We start from the raw sequence: 16,941 nt of genomic DNA on the forward strand, positions 1-16,941 counted from the left end.
CTGGCCTTGAACACAAAGGGATAGGCCTGCCTCTGCCTCCCAAGTGCTGGGACTGAAGGCTGGCGAGGGGGCTTCTGCAAAGATCCAGGACACAAAGGACAGGGGTGTGCAGAAGCACATCAGCCAGGGACAATGGATATGGATCTGGGTGTGACCAGGAAGCCACTTTGTGGTCCATTGGGTAGAGACACCAAGTCCTGATCTTGGGACCACAGAAGTGGGCAAGAGGACAAGGCCAGCAGGTCATGTCAGTTGCCCCTTGCTCTAGGTAGTCTGAGCAAGGCTCCTCAGAGAGAGAGGAGACAGAAGGAGGGATAGTCTTTCCCCTGAGGGTCATGGGATTGGGGAGATGGTTCCAGAGAGACCATGCTTGTTCCTGGCCATGGAGATGGGGAGGACAGGCCCAAGGACCTTGAGGGACAAGATCAAGGAACAGGGGCACCTTGATCCTGTCACCTGTGAGCAAGGAAGGCTGTGAGCAAGGGGTGCAGCCTGGGGCTGAGTATCCATGGATGCGGGGGCTAAGTACCCAGGGATGCGGGGGCCGGGTATCCATGGATGTGGCGGCTCGCATGGGATGAATAGGCCTGAGGGAAAGCTGGTGAGGTGGGGACTCAGGTCTTGTGCTGGGGGGGTAGGGAACATGGTAGACAGCTGAACTGGGGGGTGGGGTGGGGTGAAGACAGAAATGGTTACAGGATCTCTCTTTGAGGAAGACCGCCAGGAGTTTAGGTGCACATAGTCTGTCCCTGAAGTAGGGACCAGAATAGGATGGAGTCAACTGGGCTCCCTCTGGTCCCCCAAGCCTTGGCTTGGCTGACGCCTCCCGTGTTCCCAGAGCCCTACAGCCCTGCCGTGTGGGTGATGATGTTCGTCATGTGTCTCACCGTGGTGGCCGTCACCGTTTTCATCTTCGAGTACCTCAGTCCTGTGGGCTATAACCGAAGCCTGGCCACGGGCAAACGTGAGTCCCCTTCCTTAGCCGACCACACACAGAACTATATCGCAGTAGCCCTGGGGTAGAGCTAGGTATGAACTGTGAGGTCCGTGTCCTGTCCTGCCCCTCCCCCCACAGGCCCCGGCGGCTCCACCTTCACCATCGGGAAATCCATCTGGCTGCTGTGGGCCTTGGTGTTCAACAACTCGGTGCCTGTGGAGAATCCTCGGGGCACCACCAGCAAGATCATGGTGCTGGTGTGGGCCTTCTTTGCCGTCATCTTTCTTGCCAGCTACACAGCCAATCTGGCTGCCTTCATGATCCAGGAGGAGTACGTGGACACGGTGTCGGGGCTCAGCGACCGGAAGGTGTGTGCAGGGGGTGGGCCCAGCTGGCTGGTAACAGAGGGTTTCCTGGGAGGTCGCCCAGTGGGAGTCAACCCGGCTCCTCCTGGTCCCCAGAGTAAAGATGGGTGGTTCTGAAAGGAGCCGAATGATTGAAACACTCCTGGGGGAAGAGGTTGTTCAGTGTCTCAGGAGCAGTGATGCCAAACGGGATGTATCCCTCACACCATAGTGAAGATCGAAATTTTGACACAGCTAATCCATTGGGATACCATGCTTGGGTAAAATACATCAGCAATGAGTGACTAATAAAGTAGAAATAACACTGGATACCAGGACATACAGAAGTCAATCTCAGGCTAGCGATGCATGCCTATAATGGGTCGATCTCAGGCTAGCGATGCATGCCTATAATGGGTCGATCTCAGGCTAGCGATGCATGCCTATAATGGCAGTCCTCCGAGGCTGAGGCAGGAGGCTCATATGTTCCAACGACAGGCTGGCTACAAAGTCGGTCCCTGTCTAGTATAAGAACAGCAATATAGTCAAGACCAAGTTTTCACTGATTAGATTCGACATGCACGAAGCTATCCCATCAAAACACTCCAAATGCCCGCCCTCTCCGTTTCTACTCTGGCTTGCTACATCCGCGGCATGTAGGTGTGGCAGCCATAAAGGACACTGTGAGACTACAGTGACTAACTCCCCCATCTCAAGCAGCTAGAGGACTGTGGAATAGAGATGGAACAGGTTGCATTAAGCGTTGCCCTCAGAGGTAGGACATCAACACAACGTATCGCTCATACCTGATCCAGCAAAGAGAATGTGGCTCTGTCACCACCCTCTCTGAGCCCGACCCTTAGTTTGCAGACTCCCCAGAAAGTGGCACCTGGTTTGGGTGTGTCCTAGAGGGCACATTAATAACGCCTCCCTCTGTTCCAGTTCCAGCGACCCCAGGAGCAATACCCACCTCTGAAGTTTGGGACGGTGCCCAATGGGTCCACGGAGAAGAATATCCGAAGCAACTACCCCGACATGCACAGCTACATGGTGCGGTACAACCAGCCCAGAGTGGAGGAGGCGCTCACGCAACTCAAGGCAGGGTCAGCGCAGACTCGGGCAGTGGGGTCTCTAGAGCATTTGGGGAGGGCGCGGGCTCATGTCTTAGGTCATCTCGAGCGGTTCGCTAAGGGGGCCTGGAACAGTCAGGGCGGTGACTGAACCCCTTTCTTTGCTTTGTAACGTTAGACACTTGACTGGGTGCTCTATCTGTTTCTCGCGTGCACAGTGAGGATCCCAAAGGCATCGCCTTGCTTTAAGAACAAAGTTTGGTCAGGAGTGGTGGCGTGCGCCTTTAATTCCACCACTTGGGAGGCAGCTCTTGGTGAGTTCCAGGCCAGCCAGGGCTACGACATACTGAGACCCTGCCTCAAAATAAACCAACTAAAAAACGTAGTTCATGCGCACAGAGCCTTGGCCAGAGAGCGCTTTGGGTCTTTGTGAGTTACTGTGCCGTTATCGTCAGTTCTGAACTCCGCAACGAATCCTTGGATCTTGGGAGGTGATCTTTGTTTTCTGAATGTTAGCTCCTTAAATCATAGGGCTAAAGTTAAAATCAGTCCCCAAAGTGCAGCTCCCAGAATGGCAAACCTAGTTTGGGGGCCTGCTTTGTGGCTCAGCGGTGGAGGGCTGGCCTGGTGTATCCCAAGGGCTGCAGCTTCTCCCTTGCAGCCTCCAGCGCCTGTTTCCTTTCTCATCCCCTCTCTGTGCTGGACAGTGGGTAGACCATCCCCGGTTCTCAGAGGTGACGGGGACGAGCAGCAAACACGGAAAAAGTGGGCGCTGCGCGTTAGAGTGGGCTCCTCAGCGGGGTCGCAGTTGCCAGGGCATCGGGCGGGCTTCTGGGAGGAAACAGCCTGTGCGCGCTCACCCGGGCTGGGGGATGGGGGGACTCGGAGCCCTGCAGGCAGAGGATGCGCTGAGGCCCCGAGGTTGGTGCGGAGGGACATCTGGAAGACCAGGTGGCTGAAGGGCATGGGCCTGGAGTGAAAGGGCAGAGGAGAGGAGGATTAACAGTGGCCCCTGAGACCATCAGGGTTGGCTTCGTGCCAAAGTGCTGAGACATCTTTACAGGAGACTTAGCAGCTCTTGTTCTCCACTCAGAGAGCATAGGGAAGCTTAGTATGGAGGATGTCCGCCATCTGGAACCTTCCTCAGGCCCACCTTCTTCTTCTTCTTCTTTTTTTTAAAGATTTATTTATTTTATGTATACGAGCACACTGCAGCTGTCTTCAGACTCACCAGAAGAGGGCATCAGACCCCATTACAGATGGTGGTGAGCCACCAGGGGGTCGCTGGGATTTGAACTCAGGACCTCTGGAAGAGCAGTCAGTGCTCTAACCACTGAGCCATCTCTCCAGTGCGCCCCCCCCCCCCCACTTCTTGATCATACCTCAAGCAGCCATCCCGGCTGGATCTGTTACCCCTTTCTCTCGAGTGAATTGTTGAGCCACAAGAGAAGCAATGCCGCCACCTGGCACAGTCTAGGGTCGGCCCGAGAATAAAGTTCTGTAGCAAAAAGTATTCACCCATTCACCCATCTAAACGTGGTGAGAGAACAGTTCTGGGGGATCGGTGGTTCCTGTGCTTAGAAACGTGGTCAACAGCAAAGCAGCTAGGCTTCGAGACTGGGGAGAAGGCACACACACTGCTTTCTGTAGGATAACAAGTCCAGGGAGCCAATGTGGTGGTCCGAGCCTGTTACCCCAGCCCTTGGGGGAGGAAGACTAAAAGATGGTGGGTTTAAGGCCATTCTGAACTAGGTGGTGAGGCCCTGTCTCAAACAGGGTAACGAAAGAGTGCTTGGCCAGCCGGACAGCTCAAAGATGCCATTAAGGATCCAATCTTCGTACACATTTCTGCTCTACCAACCTTGCAGTGTAGACCTTCCCAGTCACAGGGAAGCTGTGGCCGCTCCATGGAGCACGTCCTGGCACCAAGCATGGACAAGGAAGAGTGACAGTGCGGGCTCTTCTCCGCCAGCCTCTGCCCTCTCAGAGACTGGTGTGTCTTTTTCCTTCCTTCTTTCTTTCTTTCTTTCTTTATGGGATATTCTCTGCATTTACATTTTAGATGTTATCCCCTTTCCCCCAGTCCCATCCCTCCTCCCCCTCCCATTGCCTCCCTGAAGGTGCTCCCTCTCCCACCCGCCCTCTCCACCTCAGTGCCTTGGCCATTTCCCCTACACTGGGAAAGCGAGCCTTCACTGGACCAAAGGCCTCTCCTCCCACTGATGCCAGACAGTGCCATCCTCTGCTGCATATGCACCCATGGGTCTCCGTGTGTGCTCAGTGGTTGGTGTTTTAGTTCCTGGGAGCTGTGGAGGGTTTGGTTGGTTGATAATGTTGGTCTTCCCATGAGGTTGCAAACACCTTCAGCTCCTCCAGTCCTTCTCTAACTCCTTCATTGGGGACCCCATGTTCAGTTCGATGGTACAGCTTGTGTGTCTTTCTAAGAACCTACCAAGTGACCACTTGTAACTGGGGGCAGCTGGGAAGGTGGTTATCTGGGCCGAGAACGAGGCTGTGCACTACTGAGGCTGAGCTGGAACCTTGCCCTGCGTTTTGGGGTTTTCTTTTCTTTCTTCTTCTTCTTCTTCTTCTTCTTCTTCTTCTTCTTCTTCTTCTTCTTCTTCTTCTTTCTTCTTTCTTCTTTCTTCTTCTTCTTTTTGCTTTGCCACGCCTGCGAAAGTTCTCTCCGGTGGCTCTCCATCTCTGCCCTCTCTACCCTTTCTTTCTGGGGTCACGTGGACTCCATATCCACTCTCTCAGGGAGCCATCCAGCCTTCCCTTGGGATCTAGTACTTTCTTATCAGGCAGCTCTGGTTTGTCCCCTGTGGTGCGGTGCCCTGGCCATCAACCCTTGCTAAGACGCCTCCTTCTCCTTCACCCTCTCCCTAAACCCATCTGCCGTATGACAGATGATGCTGGTGCTCTAGGCAGGCACTGAAAACTTTCCACGGATCCATGCAATGGGAAAGTTCATGCTTTAAGTACCAGCATGGTGGCCATCCTACCTTGGCAGATAACTGTAAATATATATGTGCGTGTGTGCGTGCGTGTGTGTGTGTGTGTGTGCGTGTGTGTATCTATATATCTATCTCTATCTACATCTATCTATATCTATATCCATATCTATATATCTTCAAGTTAAACTTCATGGCTCCTTCCACCGCCTCTGGCTATGAGGGCTGACTCTCCTATCCTCCCCTCTTGTTGGCCTGAATTGCAGTGATACCTTAGGCAGAAGCAATTCACTAAGTAAGCGTAAGGACCTCCGATCCCCATCTTGGTGTGCCTGCGTGCACGCCGGGAACGGTGTGAGGGACAGGGACAGGAAGGACCGCTGTGCAGTGCTAGCTACCGGGCCCAGCTCCAGGTTCGGTGAGAGACCCTGTCTCAAGGGAAGAAAAGCAGAGCGTGCTAGACCGATTACTCTCGGTGTCTTCCTCAGGACTCTGTGCAGTTACGCAGGCACACATGCAGCGTGCTAGCTCACACACGCAAAAGGCAGACAGCGATGGAAGACATCCAGTACTGACCTCTGGTTTCTACACACATGTGCACACACAGCCATATAAACATGTACATATAACACACATACACGGAAGGAAGGAAGGAAGGAAGGAAGGAAAGGGGGCCTTTGCTGTTGTCTCAGCTCTCGGGCGTCAGGCCAGAGAGACTTGGTCCTTCTGACTGTGCCACTTGCCTCTGTGCTGAGACCCTTTGGTTCTGGTTCCCCCAGGGTCTCAGGAACACCAGCAGCAGTGAGTTCAGAGCTGGGTTTGGAACTTGCTGTGGATCCTGACACACCTCACTTGAAAGTGCTGAGTTTAGCAAGCGGCTGGGGGTCGGGTGGGGACAGGTGACAGGTTCTATCCAAGGACTCTTCCTCTCCTGCCTTCCTTTCCACCTTGAAGCTGGCAGCCCCCGGTCCTGCCCATCGCTCCCTGTATTCTCAGCAACCCGAGTTTCATGGTCTCCTTTCTACACCGCTCTTCTGCCATGAAATGGACTGTTTGCTGAGCACAGGGTTTGGGTCAAAGTACCGCCTCTCTGCTCCTCACGGCGGTTTGTGCTGTTCCCTCCCACCTTCCGGAACAGAGCTGGGAGCTCCGAGTGTGAGTCACAGCATTCTAATAGCAGGAGAAGAGGTGAGGGTAATTTCATGTTTGTTACTCTGACAACTCCAAACTGTTACTACTCTAATATGTAATCAATTAATATAAACACTGATGGAACACCCCATTATTACAACTTTTTTAAAAGAGTTATTTATTTTATTTTATATGAGGACACTGTCACTGTCTTCAGACACACCAGCAGAGGGCATCAGATCTCATTACAGATGGTCGTGAGCCACCATGTGGTTTCTGGGAATTGAACTCAGGTCCTCTGGAAGAGCAGCAGTGCTCTAACCACTGAGCCATCTCTCCAGCCCTCTATTACAACTTTTTTAACACAGGGTCTCACTATGTAGCCCTGGCTAGTCTGGAATTCACTTTGTAGACCAGGTTAGGCTAGTCTTGAACTCACAGAGATCCAACTGTCTCTACCTCCAGAGCGCTGGGATTAAAGGCATGTGCCCTCACACCCAGCTGGACCTGTCACATCCGGCTCTCTCTCCATTCTGTTATTACATTCCTCTGCCTCATCTTTTAAAGCGACATTAAACTTTTTATTTTTATTTTGTCATGAATCTTACTTTTTAAAAAGTAAAAATAAATAAATAAATAAATAAAGGTTTCCATGAAACCCTTCCTGAGGGTTGGGACTGTAACACAAGGTTCTGAGTTCAACTCCTCAGTACCACACAATAAATAAACAAGCCATATAGACTTAAAAACAAACAACAAAGAATAGAAACCCCTCCTCACTTTTTGTATTTTTTTCCTCTGCCTCCTTCCTTCTCCAGTCTCCCCCCTACCCCCACCTCCCATGCCTCCCCCAACACCTCCCCCCAACACCTCCCCCCCATACCTCCCCCCCCCACCCCCCACCCCCGCTTCTACTTGCTCCTCCCCTTCCGGTTCTCGCTTCTTCACATCCCTAGAGTCTCTGTTTCCCACTGAGCTCTAGCTGGCCAGCGCTCAGATCGTCCCCTGAACACTCCATAGAACCCGGCATTCTCTGTTCACCTACCTCTGCTGATTTAATTCACTCTTTGGAACATCTCATCAGCTGGAATGTAACTCGCAGCTCAGAAGCCTGGGAACCCACGAGAGCACGCGTGCTGGCCCGGGGACAGGCACTCCACACTCCAAGGCGCTCGCTCGCACCCAGCAAGCCGCCCTGGGGGAGGACAAATAAGCAAGTGAAGGATTTTGTTTGTTTTCAAAACAAAAAGTCCACACATATTACTTGTATTATCAGTACAAACATCGTTTGGCTTGTATGTAACTAGTTTAACTTTGACTAGTTACCCATCCAGAGTTGAGAATGAAATGCTGGATATATACATGTGTATATATATAAATATATATATATATATATATATATATATATATATATATATATATATACTTTTTTTTCTTTTAGACATATGGTCTCAGGTAGGCTGGGGGTTAGCCTCTTTCTTAACAGGTAGCTGAAGTTGGATTTGAACTCTTGCTTCTCCCGGTTTCTCCTCCGTAGTGCTGGGAGTACAGGCCTGTGTCACTAAGTCGACCAAAGATTTCTTTCCTAATGAAAAAAGCGCCTGTTCGCTGTTTCTCCCACCTGGAGAAAAGCCCCATTCATTTCATTTGCTGTGTCATTTTGCTATTTTTGTGTCATTTATCTCCTTAGCTCCAAATACCACATTTGTAAAGCCAATCTAGGTTTTTGTTTTGTTTTGAATGACATGACTTTTTCTCCCTGGAGTTACAGACAGTTGTGAGGTGCTCTGTGGGTGTAGGGACTGAACTCAGGACCTCTAGAAGAGCAGTCAGTGCTCTTAACCACTGAGCCACCTCTCCAACCCACTAACCTTGATTTTTTTTTCCTTTATTTTCTGCGCATCGGTGTTTTTGCCCACATGTATGTCTATGTGAGAATGTCAGATTTTGGGAGTTACAGGAAGCTGTGACCTGCTGTGTGGGTGCTGGGATTTGAACCTGGGGCCTCTGGAAGAAGGCCCCCAACCACTCTCTGGAGCCCCCCTAACCTTGATTTTTAATTTCGACGTTTCACACCCACTTCTTACAATGGACTGTCTGTTCTCACGTTTACATCACGATTGTGACTAACTCACTCCTCATCTGTGTTCGGACCTCGGAAGTACCGCTAAGTACTGCTTCCCCCACCTCTGGCTCCATGGTTCATTGTTTTTCCTGGGGTTCCTTCCCCATTTGCAGTTGTTTGTTGGGGGTGCCAATACCAGTCTAAGTGTGTGTAAACCTGGCTGGCCTTGAACTTTCTACGTCTTTCCGCCTAAGCCTTCCCTGGGCTGGGACTGCAGGTTCGTACGGCCGGAACGCCTCACACTTCTGGTCCCAGAATTTTTAGGGTCCTATAAGTTCCATAGTAGAATCCTTCCTCTGGTGTTGTGAGAAGATCTCACCGGTTCTCCTCCCGTTTATTCTGGTATCTGTATTGATCTCCATGTTTGTTTTGCACATTTGGGAGTGGAGGTGAAGTGAATTTGTGACAGTGAACACATGAGCAGGGCTGCTGACCACACGCTCTACCTGAGGCTCATCTGGACCGTTTGTCAGGGAATTCCCAATGCCAGTGTGTATTTCTTGGTATAAGATACACACACACCATATACACACACACACCACATACACACACACACACACACACACACACACATACACACACACACACCACATACACACACACACATACACACACACACACACACACACAGGCACAAGCATGTACACTCACATACACATGCAAACACACATACATGCACACACATACATGCACACACACCACACACAGACACACACAGGCACAAGCATGTACACACACATGTACACATACATACACACACATACATGCATGCACACACACCACACATACACACACACCACATATACACACATACATGCACACACACCACACACAGACACACACAGGCACAAGCATGTACACTCACACACACATGTAAACACACATACATGCACACACATACACACACATGCATGCACACACACCACACATACACACACACATAGGCACGAGTATGCTCATGCACACATACATACATATATATATACACACACACACTTATTTAACATAGAAAGGAAGAAAGAAGGAAATAGCTGAGCAGGACTGGCACAGGCTTGATAAACCTGTGGCTGAGCCCTGCCTCGGCAGTGAGCAGATCCAAGCCCTCTTTCGGATATCTAGACTAGCCTTCTCCGTACGGAGACACAGCTATATGTGGTAGAGCAGCGAGCTCCTGCAGTGGGTGGAAAGTACTAGACCCGGTAGGCCAGCAAGACATCCCTTGAAATGTGGTTCTTGTCGCCTGAGACGCCCATTTCTTAAATCTCAAGATGCAAGTGCAAATAGCCACACATGGTCACCACCGTGTCATTTCTTTGTTGTTGAGACAGGGCCTCTTTATGTAGCCCTAGCTGGCCTGGAACTCACAGATATCCCACCTGCTTCTACCGCCCAAGTGCTGGGATTAAAGGTGTGTGCTAACCAACACCAGTCACCTGTAGTCATGGGGGCATTGTCTGGCTTGTGTCAAGTTGACGAAACAAAAAAGCCAACCCAAGAGAGTCCCTTCATGGAACTTAAAATCCAATGGAGGGAAACAGAATGCAAGCTGCGTAAGATGCTAGGGCATGCTGGGGGCGATTCGTGCTTACACTGTAAAAAGGTCAAGTTTGGGAAACCTGTGGAGAGGCCTTCGGTGTTAAACAAGGGCTCCAGAATTTTCTTTTGAACAAACACTCGGAGGAAGGAAGAGGCCGAATTGGGCGGCTGTCTGGGGGAATTTCCACAGAGGGAACAGCCAGTACGGAGCTGTGAGGGCCAGTGTGGCTGGGACAGGGTGGCAGGCGTCCCATGGCACAGGACCGGTGGTGGCACAGGGAAGCAGGACAGGAGGGAGCTGAGGAGAGATGGGTGCTGGCGAGAATGCTGAGCTTCTTCTGCCCCCAGCTGGGAACAAACACTCAGGAAAGAATGGGTAGAGGAGGGAAGCCCTGGTTTCCAATATACTCTATACACACTCTAGCAAACGCTGCAAGGGATGGCCGGAGGGTCCTGTTTGTTTCTTCTATTTTAGACAGGGTTGCTGCGTGACAAGATTTCTCCTGGGGAGACACAACACCTTCTCACCACAGACAGGCAGCCAACGGCGAGCCAGAGTACAGACACCACCGAAGTCCAACCAATGGACTTCACTGGGGCACCTCACAGGGGTTTGACCGAGCAGTTGCTTACAAGGCAGACATGACTCAGAGACAGCTGTGTCACCAAGGCCCACTCCAGCACAGGTGACAGTTCCCAAATGCTAGGAGCCCAGAGCACACTGCACAGCCTGCAGACAGCCCCACAGCTTGGAGAGCGTCCTTTCCTGTCCAAACCTCCCTTGGCGGCTCAGTTTGCCATCCTTCCAGGCCGCTGGTCTCCTCTCACAGTCTTCTTGGCAGCTAAGCTTCCTTCTGCCTGAGAGGGACTCTCAGCTCTTGTTGCTTACTCTGACAGGCAGGTGCCTAATGATCTGCTCAGTTTCTGGGACTTCCTGAAGCTGATTTGTTTACCTTCCCTGCAGGATGGAATAATCCAGTTTTTCAGAAATGTGTTATATAGCACTCCCCCCCTCCATACCCACCACCTCCACCCCCCCTTACATTCTTTCTGCCCCCTCATCCATAATGATCCAAGAACCTTAGAGGGGGTGACAATATATGTCTACCTGTGGCTAAGAGTTAGCCCACTGTGCCATAGATGTGGCCACTTAAGAGTGTCACCAATGGTTATGAGTTGAGTAAGCACACACGTTCAGACAGCAGTTTGACAGGCACATCACACCCATTTAGTAAAACCATAGTCGTTGTTTCCCCATTGGAAACTATGTTCCCCCAGTCACAGGTTTTTGTCTTGGCTTTCAGTACCAGATGTGAACTCCCCCCTTATAGAGCAGGCTTAACTCCAACAGGAAGGCCATTGGTGTCACCCGATACCTGTGCCACAGTTACACAAGTAGGCACATCCTGCCTGGCATAATGGTGTCCCGGTGCTCAGGGCCCATAGCCAAGCAGGAATGTTGGTAATAGCTCTCCACCGGTGTGGTCTCCATGGCCCCCTCTAGCAATGTGAAAGCCAGAGAGTACAGTGGAGTGGGAGTTTCCAGTTCAGTCCCAGCTTAACTTCTCCAGGTTCTGCAGTCCTAGCTTACCCGTGCGACGTCTTCAGTGATATGGTCTTACTGTCTAGTTCTGGCATACAGCCAACGAACATGGCATTAGCATTTTGTAGCCATTATGGTCTGCGGGGCCTCGAGGGCTTTCATGGCCAACAACTCACAGAAGGTATTGGGATTTTCATTCAGTAACCTTAGGATCTATGGGGGTGTCGCTTCCCAACTGTAAGGGTGCCTTTGGATTTAAACTGTCTAGCTGTTGTCTTTTTTTTAATTAATGTATTTATTATATGTAAGTACACTGTCACTGTCTTCAGACATGAGGGCGTCAGATCTCATTACAGATGGTTGTGAGCCACCATGTGGTTGCTGGGATTTGAACTCAGGACCTCTGGAAGAGCAGTCAGTGCTCTTAACTGCTGAGCCATCTCTCCAGCCCTCTAGCTGTTGTTTTAACAACTCATTTTTCTTTTTAATCAACCCAGCCTTAGTAGGACTGTAAGGTAGATGGAAGTCCCACTGGTTGTCTCTCCAATGGCTTTTGAAATCTGCAAAACACTCAGAGGTAGCACCATTTCCCTCTCTCTCTCTCTCTCTCTCTCTCACACACACACACACACACACACACAGACACACAATCTTTCCCAGAGGATAGGAGCATCCTGAACTACCATCCCATACCAAACCACAACAACAAACAGTGGGTTACAAAGAAGACCTTGGGGATGCTCTCAGAAAGTCTGTGGCCATCTGTCCTCAGACGCATCAGGTGACACTTCACAACCAGGAAGATACTACTGTCAAACACAAGCAGGGTCCACAGAGTCTCCCTGCTTTCTAAAGAGTTTGCCCCACCCACCAAAGCCGCTAAGGCTCCGCGCCAACCTTGAGGTCCTGAGTTCTATCTGGCCGAGCGAACTGGGATTCGAGCACAGCTCTCTTTATTCCTGAGTCCCAGCAGCAGTATCTTTCCCTCCCACACTCTCAGACTATGCAGCCTCTGCCTTAAGGAGGAGCGGGGAGTTTACCTGAAGCAATTCTTCTGCCTCCACAGCGGCCAGACTGACCCCACCCACTGCCCCACAGGCCGGGCTGTATCTGGCTCTTTTATTGCCTGCGTCTTCCCTAATTTCAGCAGTTCAAATGCTGAGCATTTCCTGCTCACCCTAGTTCCTCGTGCTGGGCCACTAAGGCTCCACCGTAGATTCTCCCTCTTATCCTATTAAAGGTCGGACCCTCAGGGTACCTTCTGCTGGTCTTACATGTTCTCCTCTTCCTCACTCCCCAAGTCTCCCCATGTCCCCTTGGATCTCAGGAAGGGCTTTTGAGCATGGACCTAACTTGTTCTTTCTCTCTTTCCTTCCTGGCCCCCCAAGCTCTAGGCTATGGCAAGCCAGCTCCTCCCCCTCCCTCCTCCTTTATCTAATTTACTTGCCACATCAGAGGGTAACGTGGAGGATGCTAGCTACAGCTCCCTTTCTGTTGCAGTTGCTCCTCCTCAACAATAAACCCGTGCTCAGCACCATCTCAGCCTCAGATGCATTTCTAGCTTCAGGACAGGGTGTAGCCAGGCAACCTCATCAGCTGCTTGCCCACAGCAGCGCCAACCCCTGCGTGCTAGTCATGAAGACTGCCAACACTTCCTCTGCCCCTTTAACAGGTTTTAGGGCATCTCCATACACACACGGTTGGACCCCACTCATCAAGCAGGGATGCCACCACACACCACACAGATGGAGACTCCATCCTGGGACTCTTCCCACAGAGCCTCCCAGTACTGATGGCTCAGCCTCAGTGGCATGTCTCACTGTAAGGGCCACGCAACCACTGTCATGGCATGAAGGCCCACTAGCACACACCACACAGGAAAGGACAGCTCCCCTGGAATGTTTCCCTCCCTCCGGGGGCGCTGCTCCCTCAGGCTGCTCAGCCAGGACCATGTACTCACACCTCCCCGACTCTATGTTTCTGCCCTGTTCTTGTTCCTGTGGAGACAGAGCACTTATCTACTCATCCCAGAGAGGGATCCCATGACAACGAAAGGATGGGTACCACAAAGTCCAACTTAGTGAACCAATGAGTTTTATTGGCAGTACTTACAAGAGGGGTCACTTACAGGAGTAGAAATGACTCAGACAGCTGCATCACCAAACCCCTCCCTCGCAAGAGTGACAGCTCACAAAGCTGGGGGTCTGGTGCACACTACACAGCTGGCAGGCAGCGCATCAGGTTGGAGACTGTCCTTTCCATGTGCCTCAGTTGGTCTAAACCTCTCCCAGGTGGCTCAGCTGGTTTCTGTTTCTTCCAGGCAGCTGGCCTGCTCTCAGAATCTTCTTTGCAGCTTGGCTTCTCTGAGAGAGGCTCTCCAATTTCATCGATTACTCTGGCAGAGAGGGGCCTAGTGAATCTAGTCAGCTTCAGGGACTTCCTGAAGCTTTTGGGTTGTTTGCTTGCTGCTTAGCTTCCACATGGAATGGAATAGTTCAGCCTCAGAGAAAACTTTTACGCAGAGATATCTTCATACAGCTGAGGCTTACCTCAGACTCACTGCAATCCTCCTGTCTCACCTTTCCAAGTGATAACAGAAGTACCTGACTAAATTATGAACTTGTTTTTGCAGTGCTGTGGATTGGCTTTGGACACTGCTAGGTGCTTTACTGTTCTGTTGCTGTGAAGAGACACCATAACCAAGGCAACTCATACAAAAGAAAGCATTTAATTGGTGGTGGTGGTGTGGGGGGGGGGGTTGCTTACAGTTTTAGAGAGTAGTCTATGATAATGATGACTGGAAGCACACGGGTTCACCATCAGAGCAGCAGCTGAGCTCTTAAGGCCTGATCTACAGGCAGCACGAGAGAGAGAGAGAGAGAGAGAGAGAGAGAGAGAGAGAGAGAGAGAGACAGAGACAGAGAGACAGAGAGACAGACAGAGACAGAGACAAAGAGACAGGGGCTGGCCTGGGTTTTTAAAACCTGAGAGCCCACCCCCACTTGACTTAAGTGCTCTACCACTAAGTCATGCCCCTCACAGCAGAATTCTAGGCAGACCCCCTAGCTACTGAGCTACATCTCCAGCCCAGGGTTGAATTTAAATAAGGATTTAGGGGAGAGGGTTACAGATAGTGGCTGAAGGAGGGGAGCAGGCATTGGGACACAGGACTGAGCAAACAATGAAAACTGTTGGGGACTTGGTCTGTGGCTAAGAGCGCTTGTTCTTGCACAAAGGCCCACATTCTGTTCCCAGCACCCACGCAGTGTTTCAGAACCTCCTGTAACCCCAGTTCCAGATCCTGTGGAGGAAATCCTCTGCAGGAGCTGCATGTATGTGCTGCACCAACATGCATGCAAAAACACTCATACATACACAATAAAAAAACCTTTAAAAAGATAAAGAAAGTCAGTGTTGGGCTTGACGTGCAGCTCAGTGGTGGAGAATTTGTTTAGCTCCAGGCTCTTAGTTTCATTAGGATGGAAAAAAAAAAAAACTAGAAAGTAGGTGCTGTCTGATTCCACCTCCTGAGACTCCTCCAGTCTTTCCGTCTTAGGAGCTTTGCCTGGTGTGTGTGACTCTCTCTGAAATGCTTGAGTCCATCCCACACATCCCTCCGAGACACCAAATTGTTTCCACTTAAACGTGGAGAGCAATTCACTTCTTTGCCCTCAAGGGCATTTTTCTAGACAAAGAGACACCTAGAGGAGATTACAGTTTACCTACAGGCAGAAGCACCTACGAGAATTCCATGCCTGTGGAGACCGCCAGCCGCCGGGATCCCTCTGCCCAGTAAAGGGCTGAGGAAAGAGCCCGTAACACTAAGGCGAGAGTGGGACTCTCAATAACCTCTCCAAGAAGGTGATTCTTGAACTTTCCCCAAGTCCTTCTTTGCTTTGGCTGTATCGCAATTCCAGGAATCTGCTTTGGTCAGTCTCCCCAGCAGAAGTGAACAACTCACAGACAGATTCAGTCCTTTATCCTCACTCACACACACACACACACACACACACACACACACACACACACGGCATGTATGAGTGTCTCTGAAGCTTAATACAGAAGGGTTTCTATCAGTTGACAGGCTAGGGAGTGTGATACAGTTCACAGGCCCGTGTGCGCGTGCACGCACACACACACACACACACACACACACCATATAAAAGTAAAGGTTACATATTTCTTCCTGGAGTACCTTTTCTCTATGGCCAGCGTCTAGTCAATGCCTTTACTTGCCTTATTACAGGTCTGTTCTATCCAGTAGTATTTTAGTTTTAAACGAAACCAAGAGAGTAATATCTACAACTCTTCCTTCTCCTCCTCACACTGGGCCACATTGCAAGGACTCGAGCTGCATGCAGACAGCAGCTACAATGGCCAAGCACAGGCTCCATCTTGCTGCAGCAGTGTTTTTTTTTTTTTTTTTTTTTTTGTTTTTTGTCCAGCGCTAGACTAGGTGAAGCCCCTCCCTCTTAGAAGATATCTGGGGACTGCAAGAGATATGACCAGAATCTCACCCCCGTATCTACACCATCGAAGGAACAGTCATGGCGGGCAAACTTAAGAGTGACGTCCTGTCATCTCTGATACTCAAGAGGCCCAGGCAGGAGGGCGTGAACTTTAAAGCCAAAGTCAGCAATTTTGCAAGACTCCGGGTCCAAATAAAATAATACTGGGTCTGAGTTCATGGCTCAGTCAGGAAAGTTCTTGCCTTGCACACACAAGGACCCAATTTCGATCCTCAGAAACATGTAGAAAACCTGGAGTGGTAACCCTGGTGCCAGGTTATCTGAGACAGGCAGGTCTCTGAAGCTTTCTAGCCAGTCGGTCTGGCCTCCTTGGTGAGCTCTAGACCGATAAAATGTTATGTCTCGCTGGGCATGGGGGTGCACACGCGCAATCTCAGCACTCGGAGGCAGAAGCGATGGATCTCTGAGTTTCAGGTGAGCCGGTCTACAGAGGGAGTTCAGACCAGCTAGAGGTATATAATGAGACCTTGTCTCAGAAAACAAACTAACAAAGACACTGTGTTTCAAAGGTGACTGGTCCTGAGGCTGATACTCAAGGTTGCCCTTTAACCTCCTGCACACACGTGTGCTTATGCACCTACAGACAACTGAGCATGCTCACATGCAATACAAAAAAAAAAAAAAAAAAAAGTGGAAGGCCAAGAGATAGCTCAGCAGGAAGGACTTGCTGCTGAGGCTGAAGCCCCGAGTTTAGTCCCTGGAACCCACGTGGCAGAATATAGGGAAGGACCAACCCCTGAAAATTGTCCTCCAACCTCCATGTGTATGCCTC

At 50.6% G+C, this 16,941-nt stretch overlaps 1 protein-coding gene across 1 annotated transcript in view; it reads left to right on the top strand.

Annotated features, from left to right (window-relative positions):
* Window positions 1–16,941, top strand: part of GRIN2D (glutamate ionotropic receptor NMDA type subunit 2D) — a gene marked incomplete at both ends in the record, with an annotated part of 31,974 nt that overhangs the window by 10,740 nt on the left and 4,293 nt on the right. The window contains 3 exons of the mRNA XM_080908587.1: window positions 839–964; window positions 1,076–1,305; window positions 2,224–2,384. Coding sequence (XP_080764713.1) covers window positions 839–964; window positions 1,076–1,305; window positions 2,224–2,384 — 517 coding nt within the window. The remainder of the gene's footprint in view (window positions 1–838; window positions 965–1,075; window positions 1,306–2,223; window positions 2,385–16,941) is intronic.

Source organism: Micromys minutus, assembly GCF_963924665.1.
Source record: "Micromys minutus genome assembly, chromosome: 32".
Classification (NCBI taxonomy): Eukaryota; Metazoa; Chordata; class Mammalia; order Rodentia; family Muridae; genus Micromys; species Micromys minutus.